General features: G+C 42.2%; 2 protein-coding genes across 3 annotated transcripts in view; one reads left to right on the top strand and one right to left on the bottom strand.

The window, feature by feature from the left end:
* Positions 1–8807, top strand: part of ACOT12 (acyl-CoA thioesterase 12) — a 31722-nt gene extending 22915 nt beyond the window's left edge. The window contains exons 12-15 of the mRNA XM_074166276.1: positions 4898–5031; positions 6461–6589; positions 7693–7819; positions 8667–8807. Of these exons, the coding sequence (XP_074022377.1) occupies positions 4898–5031; positions 6461–6589; positions 7693–7819; positions 8667–8807 (531 nt within the window). The remainder of the gene's footprint in view (positions 1–4897; positions 5032–6460; positions 6590–7692; positions 7820–8666) is intronic.
* Positions 8808–12204: 3397 nt separating this feature from the next.
* On the bottom strand, positions 12205–19733 carry ZCCHC9 (zinc finger CCHC-type containing 9). 2 transcript variants are annotated; one of them, XM_074166435.1, is made up of 6 exons: positions 19060–19392; positions 17814–17964; positions 17441–17533; positions 16049–16117; positions 14415–14422; positions 12211–13939 (listed from the first exon to the last, which is right to left on the bottom strand). In XM_074166435.1, the coding sequence occupies exons 1-6, from the start codon at positions 19390–19392 to the stop codon at positions 13829–13831; spliced, it is 765 nt and encodes a 254-aa protein (XP_074022536.1). In that variant the 3' UTR covers positions 12211–13828. The 2 variants fall into 2 exon arrangements, with proteins under 2 accessions (XP_074022537.1, XP_074022536.1); XM_074166436.1 differs by lacking the exon at positions 14415–14422 and having other exon boundaries at positions 12205–13944; positions 19060–19733.
* Between the last annotated feature and the right edge of the window lie 213 nt (positions 19734–19946).

Raw genomic sequence — 19946 nt, 5'->3', positions numbered from 1 at the left:
TTGTAGAGGGCAGTGAGGTCCCCCCTCAGCCTCCTCTTCTCCAAACTAAACATGCCCAGTTCCCTCAGCCTCTCCTCGTATGACTTGTTCTTTAGACCCCTCACCAGCTTGGTGGCTCTCCTCTGGACACGCTCCAGCAGCTCAATGTCCTTCCCGTAGTGAGGGGCCCAGAACTGAACACAGCACTCCAGGTGAGGCCTCACCGGGGCTGAGTACAGAGGGGCACCATCACTTCCCTACTCCTGCTGGCCATGCTATTCCTGATACAGGCCAGGGTGCCGTTGGCCTTCTTGGCCACCTGGGCACACTGCTGGCTCATGTTAAGCCGGCTGTCCACCAACACCCCTAGGTCCTTTTCTGCTGGGCAGCTTTCCAGCCACTCTGCCCCAAGCCTGTAGCGTTGCCTGGGGTTGTTGTGACCGAAATGCAGGATCCGGCACTTGGCCTTACTAAACCTCATCCCATTGGCCTTGGCCCATTGATCCAACCTGTCCAGGTCCCTCTGTAGAGCCTGCCGACCCTCAAGCAGATCAACACTCCCACCTAACTTGGTGTCATCTGCAAACTTACTGAGGGTGCACTCAATCCCCTTATCTAGGTCATCAATAAAGATATTAAACAAGACTGGCCCCAAAACTGAGCCCTGAGGGACACCACTGGTGGCCAGCCACCAACTGAATTTCACCCCATTAATCACAACTCTCTGGGCACGGCCATCCAGCCAGTTTTTTACCCAGTGAAGAGTACACTTGTCTATACCATGGTTCACCAGCTTCTCCAGGAGAACACTGTGGGGGATGGTGTCAAAGGCCTTACTAAAGTCCAGGTAGGCAACGTCCACAGCCTTCCTCACATCGAGAAGGCGGGTCACAAGGTCATAGAAAGAGATCAAGTTGTTGAGATGTTTTGGGACAAGAAAAGACTCTTGCCATCTTTTAGTCTGACCTCCTGCACGTGACCGTCTATGAAACTTCACTTACTGATTCTTGCATGTAGTCAATAAGCCACTTGAGTTAGAGCATATATAAATCATCAGTAATTCCAGTGATGGCGAATCTGCCAATTCCATGTGTAGGTTATTCCAGTGGTTAATAACTTTCAGTAAACACTGTTGTGCCAATTAAATGACAGCACTTGTGCTGGAAAAAGCAAGCTTAAAAAAATCAGACTGAGACACTGAGCGTTATTTTCAACCTTGTGCTAGGACTGTGTTATTATCCACGTGATATGTCCTTTCTGCATTCACTGGGACTGCCACAATCTCAGTTTCTTTCTTAACCCTAAATGCTTGAAACCTGTAATAGAACCAGCACCAAATGCTGTGAAGAAATTACATCATAAAAAAACCCAAAACCCATGCACGCTCTGGATGACATTTTAAACAGCATGATGTTACTTCTCTCTCTCAGCAAACTGCCAGGTACCTTCCAGTATTATTGGAGTTTGGAACTTTCTACCCTTTTTGGATATCTTAAAATAGTGTTGATAGTAAGATCTGCCTTATCTGATGGAAAATCTTGGGTAGCTTTTTCTAGCTGTTTTGTCATCTAATTGTATTAGCTATCTAGCAAAATCTCAGGCAGGATGTAGGATGCAAATCACACTGATGCTGTCAGTGGATGGAGAGTAGCCATCCATTCCCATTTTTCTGGACATTTCTACATAATCTGCCATTGTCAATCATTAGATATTCGTTAAAGAAGTGGCTGGGATCCAGGGTAGCACATTAACTTTTTTTTCTGGAAGGATGAATGAGTGAACAGTGGTAGCAGACCATACTTATGATTGTAGGCCGCTGTGATTCTTGTATACCATTTGTTCCATAAGTCTTCTTTCTTATTTAGCATCTACTTGCAGGCACAAGGTGGAGTGCTGACAAAGTGTGGATGTGAGCAGTAGGCAGAGGGCACGCTTGTCCCCTTATGTACCTGTATGCTTACCTCTAAATTAACCCATGAGGTGGATTATATTTGCTCTTTGGCAAAGAAAATGAGAGTGAAACCTGTCTTGGACTTACCTATACAACTCCTCCAGTCAAATTTAGGTGTGTGCTCGAGTCCCTAAATGCTGGTATAGATGGAGCTCCAAGGAAGGCTTTCTGCCAGCTCCGGTTAATGAAACTTACCATCTTGGCAAGTATTAGTTTGGCTTATTTATCACTGTTTCGTGCTCGCTTTTGTCACTTTTGCAAACGTGGGCACAAGGGGGTATCCCTTAGAAAATAGTATCTATCTATCTTAGAACATCTTTCCTTAAGCACTTCTAGGCCACCAAACACATATCATACCAGTCTTCTGTTCTCTGCACTCATGTACCAGGTCTTGATGCCTGTATTTAGGGTATACAGCAGTGCAGGCATAGTACAACTACTTAGACGTCTCTGATAGACACACACAACAGCATCTCTACTCAAACAGATCTCTTCAGTGTCCATGAAATGTTTTTTTCAGGAGAGGCTGGAAGAACAAATAGTAGGAATCAGGTAGTAGGATCAGTGCTCTGCTTATAGGCAGTCATACTGTGGGAAAGGAGACTGTCAAAGACACCAGACTGAACTATATTTTGGGATTAAATATTTGAGTAGGTAGGTTTTGCGAAGATGCCTATGCTTCTTTATATGCAGAGGATTCATTTCCTTTTCTCTGGAATTAGAATGACCCCAAGTTGATCAATAGGTTTTAAAGGTGGAAAAGTGGCACCGTGAGCTCTTTGACACAGAGCCACAAGACTGTAGGCCGATAGTAATAATCTTGCCAATGTTCATTTAGCAGAGGGAGGTTTTAACAGCTGTACCTCCTACTTCATTTTGTGATTTTTCAAGTCTAGAAGACTTCTAAGACAACATGATTTCTCTTCTATGCCTTAGAGGAATCTGTGCATCCTGTAGCTGGTCTCTAAAGCTCCTAGGCCTTTTGTTTTACCCCAAACTTTACTTCAGCAAGATGCTTGATGGTTTATGTTGTTTTTTTTTTTCCTATTCCAAAACATGAAAATACAAAACCATACAAAATCTGTGTTGGTGCACAAATGCTCTGTAAGCCAAAAATTGTTAATTTTTGATGTAGCAAAAAAGAGCAACAGAGATGATGAAACTCATGAATTTTGAAATGAAATTAAAATCTGTTAAAATTTTCTAGGATCTGAGAAGTAAATTAGCATATCAGATTAAAATTTGGCAATAAAGTCCACTAATTCTAAGCACTCTCTTCTACTCATCTTCATTATACAGGGTTTATGGAAGGACTTCTTTTGCAAGTATTGTACGTACAGTGTTGTGTGCAGGTTATTCCTTTTGAATTCTCTGTGTTAGGGTTCAGGCCTATAACTGGATAATAGACCCAAAATAATCAAGACAAGAAACTGCAAGTGTGGGACAAGAATAGCAAAACTATGTTTTGAAATAATTTTTCAGTATATTCTTAACTGCGGGTGCTCTCCTTCACAGTAAAGAATAGGGGAGAAAAAAAGAGATACTTTGGAAAGAGAAATGCCAGGTCATTTTATAGGAGGGGAGCATAGGCCAATGTGTGGCCTATGTGTGGCTGATTTGCATGGACAAAGGGAGCTGAATTGGTTGAACTCTACTAATTAAAGTCACGCTACTGGACTGCATACGTTGGAGAGTTGGATCAAGGAGTTAATCCATGTATCATCCAAAGTCGTCCCTCTTAAAGCTTGGAAAGTGCTTTTTTAAAAATCCGGTCCCCTTTGGATGGCTCTAGATAAGCTCCCCAAAGCTGTAGTGTAGGATTGCTGGATATATTCCGAAATCCTGGCAGCAGAGAGAGCAGTTGCTTCATTTGTCTTATTTTGATAAAGTCTCACGCATACTGCAGGAGTGCTTGTCTCATCTATCATGTCCTCACTCCAGCTTGCTCCTGCTCACCAGTGCCACATCCAATGGATTCTATTCTGTAGTTTCAAATTTTTGGAAAGCTTTGAGTAACCGTCACCTTTAGATACCTTACATAAGCCTACCTTAATAAAGTTTCTTCCATTCTTTCCTAATAAATTGTGTGTTACTCTTTCCTAATAAATTGTGTGTTACCCCGGAAGTGTTCAAGACCAGGCTAGATGGGGCTTTGAGCAACCTGCTCTAGTGGGATGTGTCTCTGCCCATGGCAGGGGGGTTGGAACTCAGTGATCTTTAAGGTCCCTTCCAACTCTTAACCATTCTATTATTGTACTTTTCCTTGCTCTCCCATATTTGTGCCATATTTCTGTTACATGACATGGCTCAAGAGCCATGTTACCAAAATGGTAGAATTTTGGACTAGTACTGACCTGTCCAGGTTTAAAAAGTCCAATCTTCTGTCGCTTATCACTGATTCACAAAAAGAATTGCATGATGTCCTCAGGTTGCCCTGTTAGCTCTCGGAGTAAGTGAACTGAGGCCTCTATGAGGAGACTTTATGTAGCAAGGTTAAGAAGTGGCTTTTACCTTCATTCCTAAGTGTGTCTGCTGTTGTTTAGGAAAGTGGTGACATTTACATGGTCCCAACAGAGGAAAAATACAGTTTTTTCCTCATTTTTTTCCAAGGCATGTGCAGTGTGAAAGGTATTTAGAGACTATATATACATAGTGTGAGAAATAGGTCATATTGGCCTCTGGCTCATTCATCTCCACTTGCAAGCTAATTCGGATATCCCTAATCAGGGATAGTTTTTTATCCCTAAAACTGTGTGATGCCACTAAGATATCAGTGTATTTGATTTTACATTGTGTATTTTAATGCAAAACTTGTCTTGAATATTCACCTGCCTTTCATCTGTCAGATATAGTTTCGTATGTACTCCTGAGAAAATCTGCTCAAGACCTAAAGGTGTAACATTTATAAGTGCTAAAATATTTATAGTAATCGTTCTTTGTTTTTAATATCTTACTCATTTTTTTCAGATAAAAATATGGACTCATGAGGAGGGTGATGTGTTGTCATTCAAAGTAGAAATGAAAGTGAAGATACCATCGAATCTAGCTTTCTCCCTTTTGTCTGACTTCAAATTCCGCCAACAATGGGACAAACATTTCTTGTAAGAACTTAGCTTTTCTTTAAGACTGTTGAACCCCCTGACAACTAACCTTTTCCAATACAAATATTTTTTGAGATGTTGACACTTTTCTACCTAATTAAGAAGGAATTGCTGTAAGAAGTTGACATTAAAGATTCATTAGCTGAAATATGGGTTGGGTTTTTTTATCTTAGAGATGAAATTTAATTTCTCCTAATTCTGATTTAAAAATACAGTTGCCCTGGACTGTCAAAAGAGAGAACTGGGACGGAGTTCTCCCTTTGTCGAGCAAATTTCCATGCCTAGACAAATGTATGTTGAAAGGGTTAATTGGAGTAGTTTGCATATAAGTTGAGGTCAGTCTATTGCACATGCTTTTTGTAAGAAGCCAGGCAAAGATGTGGACTCCATGTGTGTGTTGTTTGGGACACTGATGCTCAACTGCTTCATACAGTCAAAGTGAGAAATCAAGAAACAGGGATCTTCAAAAATGCACATTTTGGGAAAAATAACATAAAGTGTATCTGAATTGGAGTGGGTTTTGGAATTGCTGTAAAAGGTGTTTGAGGTTTTTTTTATTTACCTTATATGGTGTAGAATAATGGCTGGAGACAATTTAATTGATATGATACTAATTTGATTTAGTGAATATTCTTTTAAAGAAGAAGTTTTTTTCAGTTAGTCATTCTACCCTGAAAGACTTTTATCAGAGGGTGAAAGTGGAAGCTTAGGGATATTTGAAAATTTACAATCTCTGTTGAATTTATGGGTTGTAACAAATGAAATCTGAAGAAATATTATGTTGATTTTCCATATATACAGCCAAAATCTCAGGTTTCTTATGACTACCATGAAGCCTGATGGACCGGTCAAAATGGAATACCATCCTAGCAGTGCTTATTGCTGAGGCAGCAGAAGCTGAAATTAAATAAATGGATTACTGCCAGTGTGAAGGAAAACTTTTTTCTGTAGTGAAAACTTGGAGACAGTGATCAGTACTTCCAAGACAGTGAAAGTGTGTGTCCTACCCAGGTGGCCCCATCTGAACGGAGTAGAACACAGCTTTGAATATAATTTTACAAATGTTTCCTGACTGTCTTTCCTATGGTGTGTCAGATGGACAAGGTTTCATCATTCAGCAAGTATTGTAGCGTGCAAGCTAATGTCATTCCAAACGGGAATTGTCATTACACAAAATACACACTTTTAAGACATTGCTCCAGCACCTTGCAGCACTTTTAAACAATTTTGTGGGACAGAGAGGTGTTGTCAGATGAGGTGTTGCAGAAACCCTCAATTTTCAATCTGTGTTCCTCTCAGTTCTTTGCTGCCTGAACATGAAAACCATAGGCTTAATGTTAGGATGGAATACACATTTGTACTGTGTTTTTCATAAAGGATGCTATTGCATACATCAGGGTCTGCATGTGTGTGTTAAATGTATTTCCAGAACTTGTGAGGTCCTCCAAGCTGTGAATGAAGATGAGAAAATATATCATATTACATCTCCACCTATGACTGGCCATAAACCCAGAGACTTTGTGATTCTTGTGTCTCAAAGGCAGCCCTGTAAGCCAAGGTGAGTATGTGGGTTCAAGTTTAACTGTGAGCACTTTGGAGCCACAGTTTGGATTACTGTTGACCTTTATCTGGACCTGTCATTGGGTGACAAAAACGATACTTTATTTTTTAAGACATTAGATTAGTAACTGATTTAAAATAAAATGTGTTGCCTGAGTTTGCACAGCCAGATTTGTTGTGCAACATAAAGGTGTGATGAAGTAAATTCAGAGCATCACAGATTTGTAGTGTAGTCCAATATTGCTTCTTTTGATAGTGACTCTTCAGGAGTGGTCTATCATGAGGGAAAACAGGCCAGAATTCTAAACAGGCAGTTTGGAAAAAAAGATGTCCCAAAGGGCCTGTCAATGTGCTGAAGCACATAACTAGGAGTTTTATCTGTTTGTTTGTTTGAAGTGACTTTGTAATCCCATATAATGTAATTCTGGAGATTTTCTTATTCAAGGAAGCACTTGGTCTTTCTTGATACCTCAGTGTGATGCATTTATTGTATCTGCAAATTTTGCAGCTGAATTTCATTTTAAAAGTCTCTTGATCAGTTTAACATACATTGATTTTATTATTTTTTTCATTAGATTTCCTTTTGTTCTTACATAATGAAACATGGATGAATGGGACCACTTGGTGTATCTTACCATTCTTTATTCTTAATTTCTTATATTCAGTAATTCTTCATGTTAACATTACTTCTAAAAGGCAGTATTCTGTACTGTGCTTGCTTTTTTCCCCACCCCTCATTTGGGAACTGAATCATATCTGTGTTTGCTGAGGACACTTACTAAGGAGCCCTTAGTAAGGATTGCTCCTAAGCCGGGATTCTGTAAACGTGTGTTGTGGAGAGCAGGATAAATAAAGGGAGTGTTGTACGTGGATGATTGTTCGGTGGCTTTCCACAGAAGCCTTCTTGATTGGAGCCTGTGACAAAGCCTTACTGAGACTCAAGAGAGTCTTTAACCTGAATCCTTTAACACGTATCTTTAAACACAGGAGCTTGTTTTCCTTCACATGAAAATGACATTTTTGGTCTAGCTGTAGTCATTTACATGTATCTTTTTTAACATCTTGTTGAAGAAGTGTTTGATTCTTCCCCTTGCCATGCAGCGAGCCCTACGTAGTAGCTGTGAAGTCAGTTACCCTCGCATCTATGCCACCTTCTCCAGAATACTGCAGAAGTGAAATCCTTTGTGCTGGGTTTCAGATCTACAGTGTCAGCCACAGCTCCTGTATGGTGAGTAGCTCTGCAGACCTCAGCTGCGTCTCCTTTCCTGTAGTATTACATGTGCGTATAATCTCATTTGAGCTGACGGGCTAGAACAGTAACAGCCATACAACAAAAAAATGAGTCAGTTTCCCCAGAGTTCAGTGTGGTTATTAAGACATTCTTCATTCCACAAAGTGGAATCTGTCTGCCCCAGCTTTGGCTAATCTGAATGTTAGGAATGAAATCTAAACTAAGCATTGGAGATGGCCACGCACCTCGAGAGAGTCATTCATTCAATCCCATTCATTCAATTCCACTTCTAGAAGGTGTACTTTAAGCTGCTCTCTGGTGGTGTCCATTTCTCTTCACTGACTACAGAGGAAGTCCAGGAATTAGTTCAGATTAAACACTTAATTTTAACTTTCATATATCAGAAATTATGCAGTCTGAATCGCATCTCTGGGCCAATGACAATGTTCCTCTTTTGTTCTTTACATGGGAAGGCTATGACTTTTTCATTTAAGAAAATACATTTCTGAAAACATTCAGCAACTCCCAGTGGACAGGATTCTTTTTTCAGGCAACCGCTTTGTTCATAAAGCACATATTTTTAACTGAGTACAGGTAATGTTCCTTGCTGCCCTGCTGTGTACATTTACCTACAGATGCTTGAGGACCTGGCCGTAGTGAGGATGCTGAGATCACTAAAGTACTGTAAAAAGTCATGCTTTTTTTGCAATTACTGCCTTCAGTTTCAGATGCACTATGTGTCTCTGTATCCATAAAAACTTCAATACTCATCCAGGCTCTGCAAAAAATGGCTAACTATTGCAATCCATAGGGTTTTTTGTTTTATTTATTTTTGTTTAAACAGGTGTGTTACTTCAATCAAGTGACATCAGGTGTTATGCCTTACTTAGCTGCAAATCTTACTGGCTCATCAAAATCCATTGAAGACACGGCTTTAGAATGTATAAAGTTTTTGGAGCTGGAATGCAGCAAGTATGCAAGTTGAAAATGGGTTTCTGAAGAGACTCTAAAGGCCATCAAGCAGTACTGGTTTAAATTCCTGCATGTGTGCTGATCATTTTCCTACAGGTTAGTTACTTGGAATCATGTAGCCAATATTGGGCTTGAGCCTGAGAATATCTGCTACAAGCATTTTCTATCAAATTAAGATTAGGCCTTAGGCTCTAAACTGAATTTTTAATTTAAAAAAGATTAAGGGACAGATTCCGCTCTTGATTGCATCAATGAATTTTATATAAATGGAGGCAGAACTTGGACCAGTAGAACTGTAGCTCATGAGACTGTTTCACCGTTTTAATGTTATATTGAACGTAACGGCATCCAGCCAGTTTTAAATCAGTAAATATGACACTAATTTGCAGAGAAGTGGTGCTACTAAGTAGCTTATCCAGTGCTCTGACCTGGCTGTCCAGGTTCTTGCATGCCCATTACATACAGATTACACCCTATGTAATTTAGTGTTTGCTCATGTTTGCACTTTATCTGTTAATACTAGTTGTTTATCTGTGACTTCCAATAAATTACTGTTTCTGAGGTTACAAATTCATGGTAACTTTTATTACACTATTTCTGGAATGGCCCCAGACATCGTTCCAGAAAGACTGCTTTGTAGTGATGATGATGATGGGGGCTGTTGGCCTCTTTCAGGAGTGCCATGACCTCCAGCTGGCAAGTTCTCTGCAAGACTGTTCTGCTAGTCTTGAGTAAATGCAGAACAGTAAGAGTCTTGGACATGTTCCCTCACCGAGGAAAAGGGGGAATGGTTTCAGAGTTTTTACTGTGGTGTGTCTACTTTGTTTTCCGCTCTTATTTTTGCTCAAAAGAGCCTTGTTCAAAAAAAGAGGAATGATCAGCAGCAGCTAGATCGTAACATGAATGTGGGGGTGTTAAGAGAATCAAAGCTTGTGTACTGTAGCGCTGCCCTTTTATCTTACTGTAGTCTCGTAATTGGAAGAGCGAGAGCTCAAGGGGTCTGGTCCAGTTCCCACTCAAGTAAATACATCTTCAATTTAACAAAATCAAAGCTTTCATCAGTGATTTATAGGTTACAGCATGCCTGCACATACTACTTAACGGCATGTCTGCCAAGTGCAGCAGAAGAGACACCAGCTGCAGTCCTGGAAGCCGTCTGGGTACCCGAGCACTGTGAGTCACCCGGCCTCTCAACAACACTAGCCGTGCAGCAAACAAAGCATTAGTGAAATTGGCTGCTGTCTTCTGCACCTAGTGTGGACCAGCCACTGTATGCCATACACCACCTTTGCATCCAGCTTTGGAGTCCTCAGCACAAGAAAGACATGGACCTGTTGGAGCAGGTCCAGAGAAGGCCACAAAGATGCTCAGAGGGCTGGAGCACCTCTGCTGTGGGGACAGGCTGGGAGAGCTGGAGTTGTTCAGCCTGGAGAAGAGAAGGCTCTAGGGAGACCTTATAGCCCCTTTCAGTATCTGAAGAGGGCCCACAGGAAAGCTGTGGAGGGACTTTTCACAAAGGCATGTAGTGATAGGACAAGGGGTAATGATTTTAAACTGGAAGGGGAGATTTATATTAGATATCAGGAAGAAATTTTTCTCTGAGGGTGGTGAGACACTGGAGCAGGTTGCCCAGAGAAGCTGTGGATGCCCCATCCCTGCAGGTGTTCAAGGCCAGGCTGGATGGGGCTTTGAGCAACCTGCTCTAGTGGGAGGTGTCCCTGCCCATGGAAGGGGGGTTGGAACTCAGTGATCTTTAAGGTCCCTTCCAACCCATTCTATGATTCTATGAACACAAAAAGTAAAAAGTCCTGGTCTTTGGCTCTGGAGGAGACTGTAGATCCAGATCCTGATTTTTTTGGTCATTTTTCTTACGTGCGTAAAGTGTGATATACCTCCAGTCAAGAGAGTGAGGACAGCAGCCTCTGGGCAACACCCTCCAGAGCATGAAAACCACTGTGGTCCTGCTTGCCTTCTCCTGGCCTGGCTGTTTATGGAAGGGTCCAGGCCTACTCTGTGGACCAGGAGCTCAGCTCTCCGAGTCCTGCCCACACTTGCTGTGTGCAGGTGATGGCAAACAAGCTCTTGAGTGGGCAGGTAAGTTTCCATGGTCCCAATTTTTAGTGAACAGAGACACCTAATGTTCAGCTCTGAATACATGCACAACGTATCAAACTCAGCCTGCACCAAGAGTTTATCAGCTGCTTGAGTGGCTTCTTATGCAGCTCAGTTTAACTTGCTTTTAGAGACACTGAACTCAGCTGTGGGGCTACCACAAGGGCCATCTGGAGAACATCATTTCGCATCTTTGAAATACTGGTGTTCTGTTGCACTCTTGCCTCCATGAGAGGTTCTGCTCCCTGCTCCCAGAGGACCTTGGGACTGAGACCTTGGCCATTGCAGTGCAACGCACAGCAAAGCTGGGCCATGTTCCGGATGCAGCCACTCATCATTGGTGGTCTAAGTGTCTGTTGGACATAGAACAAGGATTGTGTTTTACCAACCTCTGTGCAACTGCTAGGACGAGGAGATTCAAGTTTCTGGCAGCACAAACTGCACTTAAACTCTTAACTTGCCCAACTTTAAATTTTTTTTTTTTGTGTGGGTACAATGCATCTTTACACGCAGCACCTTTTACAGTTGCTTTTCAAATAGCTTTCTATAACTACACGTACCTTTGTGAAATCACCTGAAGACATTAGTGGCTGCATTTAACCAGTACTTTTCTCTGAGTTACTGACAGTTGCCAACCTGTGCAGCTGTTACTGAGCACAGTGCCTTGTCCTCCTCAGCCATCACCGAGGCAGGGGACAAGGAGGTGGACGTGCTTCCAGCCCCATGCAAGCAAGTACGTGTGGTTACCTGAAAATACCGACAGGTTATAAAGGTTACCTGCTGCCTTTATACCGACATTCTCACAAAATCCCATACCCTGGGATTTTCTAAATCTGAACAAGTCCTCCCAGTCATCCCTTTTGCCGAGTAGAAGTGGCAGCGATCAGCTCTGGGAAGGGAACAGTGAATTTTCTTTTCCTCCAAGTTATGTGTCGTACACCATGTAATAAGTAAAAAAAATGCTACCTATCAAGGAGTTTTTAAAGACAGAAAATCGTCTAAAAAGATGCTTTTTAAACAATGTACTTACTCAGAAAGGGAAACACTTTTTAAGCTGAAAGAAATGTCTGCTGCAAAATGTCCACGTTAAAGTGATGCTGCTTTGAGCTTTAATCCAATAGTTAATTAAAACTCTATAATTAATCCTTGATTTCATCCACATCCAGTCCTCCATTTAAATGTGTGCTGTGATTATTATAAACTGAATATACATGCCCTATCTTAGTCAACCTCATGTGCTTTGTATCCACAGCGGAACCAGGAAACCTAAAATAAGACCTCTAACTATTGTGTTCTTTGGCAGCGTTTTTATTAAAAATAATTAACATGTACAAATATAAAATTCATCCACACCATTAATTTCCTGTATTTGTTTTTTTGCTGAAAGAAAAGTACGTTCCAAACCCGTGGTGTCAGTGGCAGGTCGTAAGCACCTCAAATCCTGGTTCTGAGCTCAAGTTTGTTCTCTGGCATTCCTTCTGTGTTCTCACCAGCGCAGTCTGTGCACCGCTGAAGACATTTATTAAAAAGATAAACTAATTCTTCAGAAGCAATAGCTTTACCACTGTGCATCTTTCCCCCAAGGACTGTTGCTTATTACTGTATAACGCAATCTGAAGTTTTTAGAAGGCACATTTAAGATTTTAGGGACAGGGAAGTACCGCATTTCTCCAACGGCCACCAGAGAGCTGCCATAGAGACCGAGATGCTCGGTGTGCCCACAGCTGTGCCAGGAAGCCAGTTCAGGGTGAGGGGCCCCACATGAGATGAGCTTGAGGTGCATGTCTCCACAAACATCCTTGTTGAGATGAGCTTGAGGTGCATGTCTCCACAAACATCCTTGTTCATCTTCGCCCAGATGATCAGACACGAGTGAAAGCCCACACCGCTGGCAGCCTGGGCTGAATTACTACAGTATTTGGAAAGCTGCTGCAGGAACTCCGTTTTGAGTTGGCTTCATAACTTATTTTTAATACACATCAGTTTTTCTCCATTTAAAAAGAAATAAATCTGCCATTAAGCAGGCGTGTCTAATACAATGCAAAGTTTACGCCCAACCCACCAAGACAGAGAAACACTGAAGAGGTTTTTTGAGCGCTTTCCTTGAAAAAAGTAAAGGAACTAGGCAAGCTGCTTACTTGCCCTCCAGCTCTTTTCAGATATATTTCACCACAGTTATCACCACAGAATTCACCAGGAAGGGCATGATTCTGTTTCTCTTAGTAAACAAATGCTCAAACAATCCAACATGCATGTAATGCATGTAGGTATTTAGCTGAGTATCAGTAATTGCACCCCCAGGCTCTACAGGCTGGAGTGTTCACCTGGTAATTTCACTACAAGACTGCTCAAGCTTCCACATCCAGAGCAAGAAATCATTCTTTCTAAAAGGAGAACACAAAACCAAACCAGAACCCAACAAGAGTCATTAGAAAATACCCACAATGCCTTTCAGAGAAATAAAGAAATACTCCTAATAAGACCAGCATGATTGTGTTCACCTCTGGTATCTAAAAGCAGCATGCCTAAGGTAACAATACTGACCACCAAAATCCAGTAGCCACAGATGCCCGTGATAAAATGCACATTTGGTTACTGCAACCAGATCCCTGTGACAAGAAGAAGCCAATTTTCCTCTTCAGAGAGCTGGCAGTGAGAGGGAATGTGAATCAGAGGGAAGGCTGTGTTACAGCAGAGATATATAAAAATAAAATACCCACTTGGCTGCATTTCTGTTGTTCGCAGCTTTTGAGTGAGCTAGGTGAGCCTGGGAGGCAAACTGGAAAAATGGGGGAGGGAGGGGGAAATAAATAATTTAGCTGCACTAGTCTGCCTGATTTTCTGGAACCAGCAATCCACGCTGTGCAGTCCTGACTGGAGTGAAGCAGCACAGGCTAACTGTGGTTTAGAGCCAAGAAGCTTTCAAAAAGTAACAACTTTAGGTGCTTTCACTTTTGGTTTTTCCATCTTTGGTCTTTCTGTGATTTCTTCATAATCTGCGCTCATCCCAGTGGCCCATCGCCCAACCGTAACCTGATCTGTAGAACAAGAGACAAGAGATCATGGAAAAGCGAACCACTACCCTTACACCAAACTTTAACGTTTGAGGGAGATTTGGCCCACAAGGGCCTGTCATCAATTCACCAAAGATCCATCAGTTCTAGCTCTGAAGCCAACTCCCTTTACATGACTTTTTTTTTTTTTTTTTTAGACTGTGTTTTATAACTCCCTTTCTTCCCTCACGCAGATTGTCAAGATTCAGAAATCATTACTGTTTTTTCCTGCTTGACTGTCCAAAGAAACACTCAAAAGAGGATGCAGATGAAAATATTAACTATCTTATAACGTAAGTCCTAATAACTCTTACGATGAAGATTTCAGAGTATGTCAAGCAAAAAACTAAACTTGAGGAGGCACAATGCAGCAAAATTTATATTTCTCAATTCACATCCCTCCATATAATCAACACCATCTTTTTGCTGTTTAAATGCTATTTAGAACAATTAACACCCCTTTCTTATAGAAAACACCACTAATCAACCTATATTTCTTTTCCAAGTGACAACCTAATTTTTAGAGCAAGAAATGAAATTATACCAAGAAAATCCCATAGATAAATCAATATTTACTTGGATTAACTTCTGTATTCTAAAGCAGGCCAAATAACTGCACTTGAAAAAATGATAAGCTGTAGTGCCTAAACTGCTTTGCCAGCTATCAGCTCTCTTCTGTAGTCAATCCAGAAGTACTTTGCATGATGCAAACTGATTAAAAAAACTAAAATTCTTACCAATTGTGTCACAGTTCCAATCAATTCAACCATTTTTAACCAGCAGTACTAGTTTTGAAACATCAGTGTAAGGACTAAGAGGTCCTTTGGGAAATTAAACAGCGCTGTCAGGCTTCATTATGGACATAAAACTTCTCAAAAAAAGGGAGAAAAAAATGCCAGTTCTGTTTCATATGTAACTGAGAGCCCTACTGCCAGAGAGCAGAAGGGCTTGCATTGGATGGCACTAACAACCCTGGTAACAGCTTTGAGCAATGCCATTCCCTACAAACATTTCTTTTCTCCTACTGCATCCCTACAGGTTTCTGACTTACAGAAAGTGTTAACCACACAAAGGTCATTCGCCATAAATGTGGTGTGCAGAAATCCAATGGAGATTTCAGGCTTTCAACTCAGCAGTCGTCTGAGTAGGCACTGCCCAACAATCTGCTACGGCTGATGAGTCTGGGGAAATTTTAAAATCTTTTCACATTAGAAAGTTCTGTCAGACCAGCTAATTCTCAATCTCACTTGTTCTAAACTAGCAAAGCAGCATACATCTAGAATGTTACATATGGCCGTGGATGCAACAATACCATGTATACATGATCAGATATAGAAAATGGCTATTTCTGTAAAATAAAGGCCTCTACTGCCTCCATAAATACTTCTTACATAGATTTCTCAAAAATTTACGGCGTATCATTAACCCAAAAGTTCAATAAGCCATGCAAATGAAGTAGAAAAATGCACAAATGTGTCACAACTTCAGTCCCAGCATCATTCTTCAAACCCTCATTCGATGCTTTTGCCTTCCTTAGCACAGGTTTTTTGTATATAATGTAATTTTTCCACCCACACAGATAACTGAAGAACATACAAGTAGGCAGCTTACTAGACAGTGGATCAAGCTGGACAGACCTCCTGTCTCCTCTTTCTCTCCTGTCTTGAATGACTCAAACGGTTGCCTGTACACACAGCTTTTACAGGCTGCCAGTACTACCACGCTGCAACTGACACTATATTGAGTTCCACCACTTCACACAGAAATCATCACCATCAGAAAACAGTCTTGTTCTACAGCTGCTAAAGCTGTGAACAGCAGCATGAATACGGGCTAACAAATACACATTAGCTCACATTATCTTCAGAAACCCACAGGCTTGATTATTTTTTCAAGGTTTGCATTGCAACTTCATGCCTCCTCCACATACCCCTCAATAAAAGCGCTCATTCCCAAAGGAAGGTCACATCTGCTATGTGCAAGGTCTCTTCTCGAACTTTTTTCCCTCATCAAAGCCAGGCAGAGCAGTAAACAAACATTACTCAGCTCTGCGCTCAAGCTCCCCTCTGTACACTGCCCTGCATCTCACCTGCGTTCTGTTTTTCCGGACAGTCTTTTTTGAAGTGCTCCACAGAGCCACAAAGTTTGCAGCAGCCACCTGTTAAAACAGAAAGCTGTTACTCATCTGGGGGAAAAAAAAAAAACCAAAAACAAAACCCCCAAACACAAAACAAACCCCCCTACACTGTTTGGCTCTTGTATTTATATCAGAAAATCTTGTTCTACTTTTCTGTAGTGACAACCTGTAAAAAAGATAGAGAAATGTCCCTTTGGAGAGGTCTGCACTCCTAGGCACAACCATATAACATTGTGGAGCAGACACACAGCCAGCTTTAGAAGCCTGCAAACACAGCTCCTCTGTCTCTGCGTCTCCGATGGACAGACAGACAGCTGTTTGTCATCACATTGCTCTGTAAAGCATCACATACCGCAAACTCCAGTCACCACACACTGAGCATATGTGGTATGTTGGAAGCTCTCTTTTTGAGAAACAAGGGGAGGTTCAGATTGGATACTAGGAAAATTTTTTACACTGAAAGGGTTATTAAGCACTGGAATGGGCTGCCCAGGGAAGTGGTTGAGGCACCATCCCTGGAGGTATTTAGAAGACAGGTTGACAGAGAGCTTAGTGACATGGTTTAGTGACGGCTTTTTATCAGAGTTAGGTTGATGGTTGGACTAGCTGATCTTAAAGGTCGCTTCCAACCTAGACGATTCTATGAAATTCATATTCAAAGGAACTTTTCAAAATCATAGGAACTCCCAAGAGACAGGTAATCCAACTGCAAGTATTGAGATATGAAATATAAAGTCTCCTCATAATCCAAACATTGAAAGTAGAAATTATTTTTCTTCCAATTTAACTGTGCTGCAACATCAGTTTTGAGTTTTCCAGACCTCAAGTTTCTACTCGGAGACAGTGTTACTTGTTAGCGCCAATAAAGAAATCAGGAAACAGAATCTGAGCGAAATCTTCAGACTTGGGTCACAACGTCACTTAAACTGAAGATATCCTCTTTCTAGTGACAGTCCTTGTTTTGCATGAACACCTCCCAAAGTCATAAGCTACAGTATAAAAGTATGTTTTTACCACATACTTTGTTGTATGTACATTGAAACGCACACTGGCGACATCCATACAGCCTATTACGATTTTCTTTGTGCACCTATTGAAATTGCAAGTACAAGCAAGTTCTCATACTTTGCATCTCATCTCATTGTTTAACATCAAGCTTACAATTAAAACAGAAATCCCTAGATAATGAATATTAACACTGAATTCCCCAGAATTTACCTGCTTTACCAAGAGATACTGAAAAACTCCTTTTAGTCAGATCCTCTTTCACTTACAGCGTTACTTTGTTCTGCATCAGGCAAATATGAAAAACGTGGTTTCGTTTTAGTAAATTAGTACACTCACCTTCGGCATACAGTCCTTTTGGATTATCTGGACATGACCTCGACAGATGCCCCATTTCACCACAGATGAAACATTTTGCATATGGAAATGGCCCTGCAAAATCCCACACAGTTTATGATCCACACTAAAAAACTTTATAACGTCACATACAACTCTGAACACACTGTAATTACAATATTACACTACACCATTTTACTGTAAACACTACACTGTCTCTTACACTTTTAGATTCATTGTTATAATATTGTATTCCTTTAAATACATTAACCTAGCTCCTAAGAATATTTAAATTTCCAAAACACAAAGTTTATATTTCAGTAGTCAGAAAACTCAGCCCAAAGCACTTAAATAAATACAAACTGCTGAGGCATACCAACGGCTGGATCTACTTTTGCTTTGCATTTGCCGATGTCATGTTCTGTGGATCCACAACGGTAACAGATTCCTGTACCCATATCTTGACTTTCAAGTACTGCAGGACAATCAGCAACACCATGGCCAGGTTCTCTACAGTGGAAACATACCTTTTAAAATAAAAATTAAGTTATATGCATTCTCATAGACAGTTCACATGGTAAAACACAGCACTTACAGGTGGCATTACTGAAGAACTCACTCCTACTATATGATTACTACCTATAGACAGTGGAGTTTTTACTAGACCACTACTCTTCTTGGCTGAAACCTTGAGGGTACTATCATGTACGTATCTCTAATGTTAGATTTAAGGTTACTCTAACATAAAAAGACAAGATTCTGTGAATGAAAATCCCAGTCTAATAAGGCCTTCTGGCTTTTTAGAAAGCAAACATAACAAGGGATTTTCTCCTCAGGGAAAAACAGATCCACAAAAGAGTCGAAGAGTCACAAAGTAACTGTCAGTGGTCTATATCATTAAACCATATTATTATGTGTACTTTTCTCCTTTCACCAACACGACTATTCACTTATTGACAACTGAGTGCCTTGGACGAATGACGGTATGTAATTTTCACTACAGCACAGTTCCCCAAGCTCTTTAAGTACCACTGCAGTAAGTGCTAAAATAAACATAAGCAACATTGCACCAGTCCTACAACTTACTCACGAAGAACTCAGATATTTTACAGTAGATATAAACTCACTTTACTATGTTCCTAGATTACATTCAGCATAAGCTTATACTGAATGCATAAACTCGTGCTGAGACAACTGCTTTTAAGCAGTCTCACTCCAGTTGTCAAGCAGAAAATACTGCAGAAAGAGGGCCCAAAACAGCAGAAATACTGTACTGATGAATTACATACAGACAAGCACAGAATTAGCTTCAGCCAGGAGACAAGAAGGGCTGGGAATTCACCAAAGGGTAGCAAAAACGGTGTTCAACCTCAAGAGCCACACTAAAGGCTGAGAGTTAAGCTGCAACTCAGAATTTGTTTTAAAGTTGAGATACTTAAGTTCACTTTACTAACCTGAAACGGCGCTTAGCATGTGCTATAGTTTTAGCAGGCAAGGCTCTAGGCCTCCTCACTGAAGCATGTCCTGGCAGGATCAGCAGAGAATAAGCAATCTGTGTTTTCCACACAGAGCCCTTCCTAAGTTTTTAACAAGCTGCCACGGATAGGCAAGGTAAAACTCACCATGGCATTTTTCTTCCTTTCTTGCCTCTTCAGCCTCCTATCCTCCCGCCGCTTGTCCTTCTTCAAGGCTATCGCTACCTCTTTCTCCAGCCCAGCGCTCTCTTCCTTAGCCACCTCTCCACTGCGTGAACTTTCCAGGTAGGCCGCGAACCCGTTAACGTCTTCGTTCAGGTAGTCCTTCTTCTTCTTGTTCTTCTTCTTCCTCTTCTCTTGCTCCTTCTTCAGGGAGAGCGGGCCGGCCCGTCCCCCAGGGCCGTTCGCCATCTCTTCCCATGGGGTGGCCTCCAGCGCCTTCTCGCCGGGAGGGCCGTTTCGCCGAGCCCACCGGGTCATGGCGGGGCCGGTAACGGCTCCTGCACAGAGGCAGAGCAGTGAAGGCTGGGGCCCGCACACCCCGCCGCCACCTGGGGACCACCACACAGCCGCCCCGTAGCCTCAGCCAGGCGGCTTTCCAGCAGGCCTGACACCGTTTCCACTCAGGAGGCGATAACCTCCCACCCCCGCCCGGCCTCGGCCCTTGCTGCCGGGGTGGCTCGCCGGGACCCTGCGGCCCGCCCGAGAGGGGCCCGGCCCGGTGCGACCGCGGAGGCGCCGCTCACCCGAGTCCGCGCTCTGACAGGACAGCCTGGCCTGGCCCGCGCGGCGACCGGAAGCGGAGCCACGTCCCCGGGGCCGCCCCTCCGCAGGGGGCCGGTACTGACGTCACTTCCTGCCGCCGCTGCCGCTTTTGGCCCCCCACCTAGCCGACATCTTGAGGTAGGGCCGGAGAGGCTAAGGGTGCCGTGAGGGCAGGGCGGCGGAGCTCCGCCTGGAGGGGGCTGGTCCACCCGAGAACGCCTGGAAGGGGCCGCAGGCGCCTACCGAGGGGAACGGTCCGTCGGCAGCGC

Source organism: Numenius arquata, chromosome Z (assembly GCF_964106895.1).
Source record: "Numenius arquata chromosome Z, bNumArq3.hap1.1, whole genome shotgun sequence".
Taxonomy (NCBI): Eukaryota; Metazoa; Chordata; class Aves; order Charadriiformes; family Scolopacidae; genus Numenius; species Numenius arquata.
This window is presented reverse-complemented; position numbering and strand designations above follow the sequence as displayed.

What these genes read in the sequence shown, in the direction of transcription:
- ZCCHC9 (XM_074166435.1), bottom strand. Translation starts at nt 19,392, where the DNA reads ATGACCCGGTGGGCTCGGCGAAACGGCCCTCCCGGCGAGAAGGCGCTG. An exon ending in AAAAGTAGATCCAGCCGTTG is followed by an intron (nt 17,534 to 17,813) that starts GTATGCCTCAGC and finishes GGGATTTTGCAG; the next exon opens with GGCCATTTCCATATGCAAAA. An exon ending in AAAAGGACTGTATGCCGAAG is followed by an intron (nt 16,118 to 17,440) that starts GTGAGTGTACTA and finishes CTGTTTTAACAG; the next exon opens with GTGGCTGCTGCAAACTTTGT.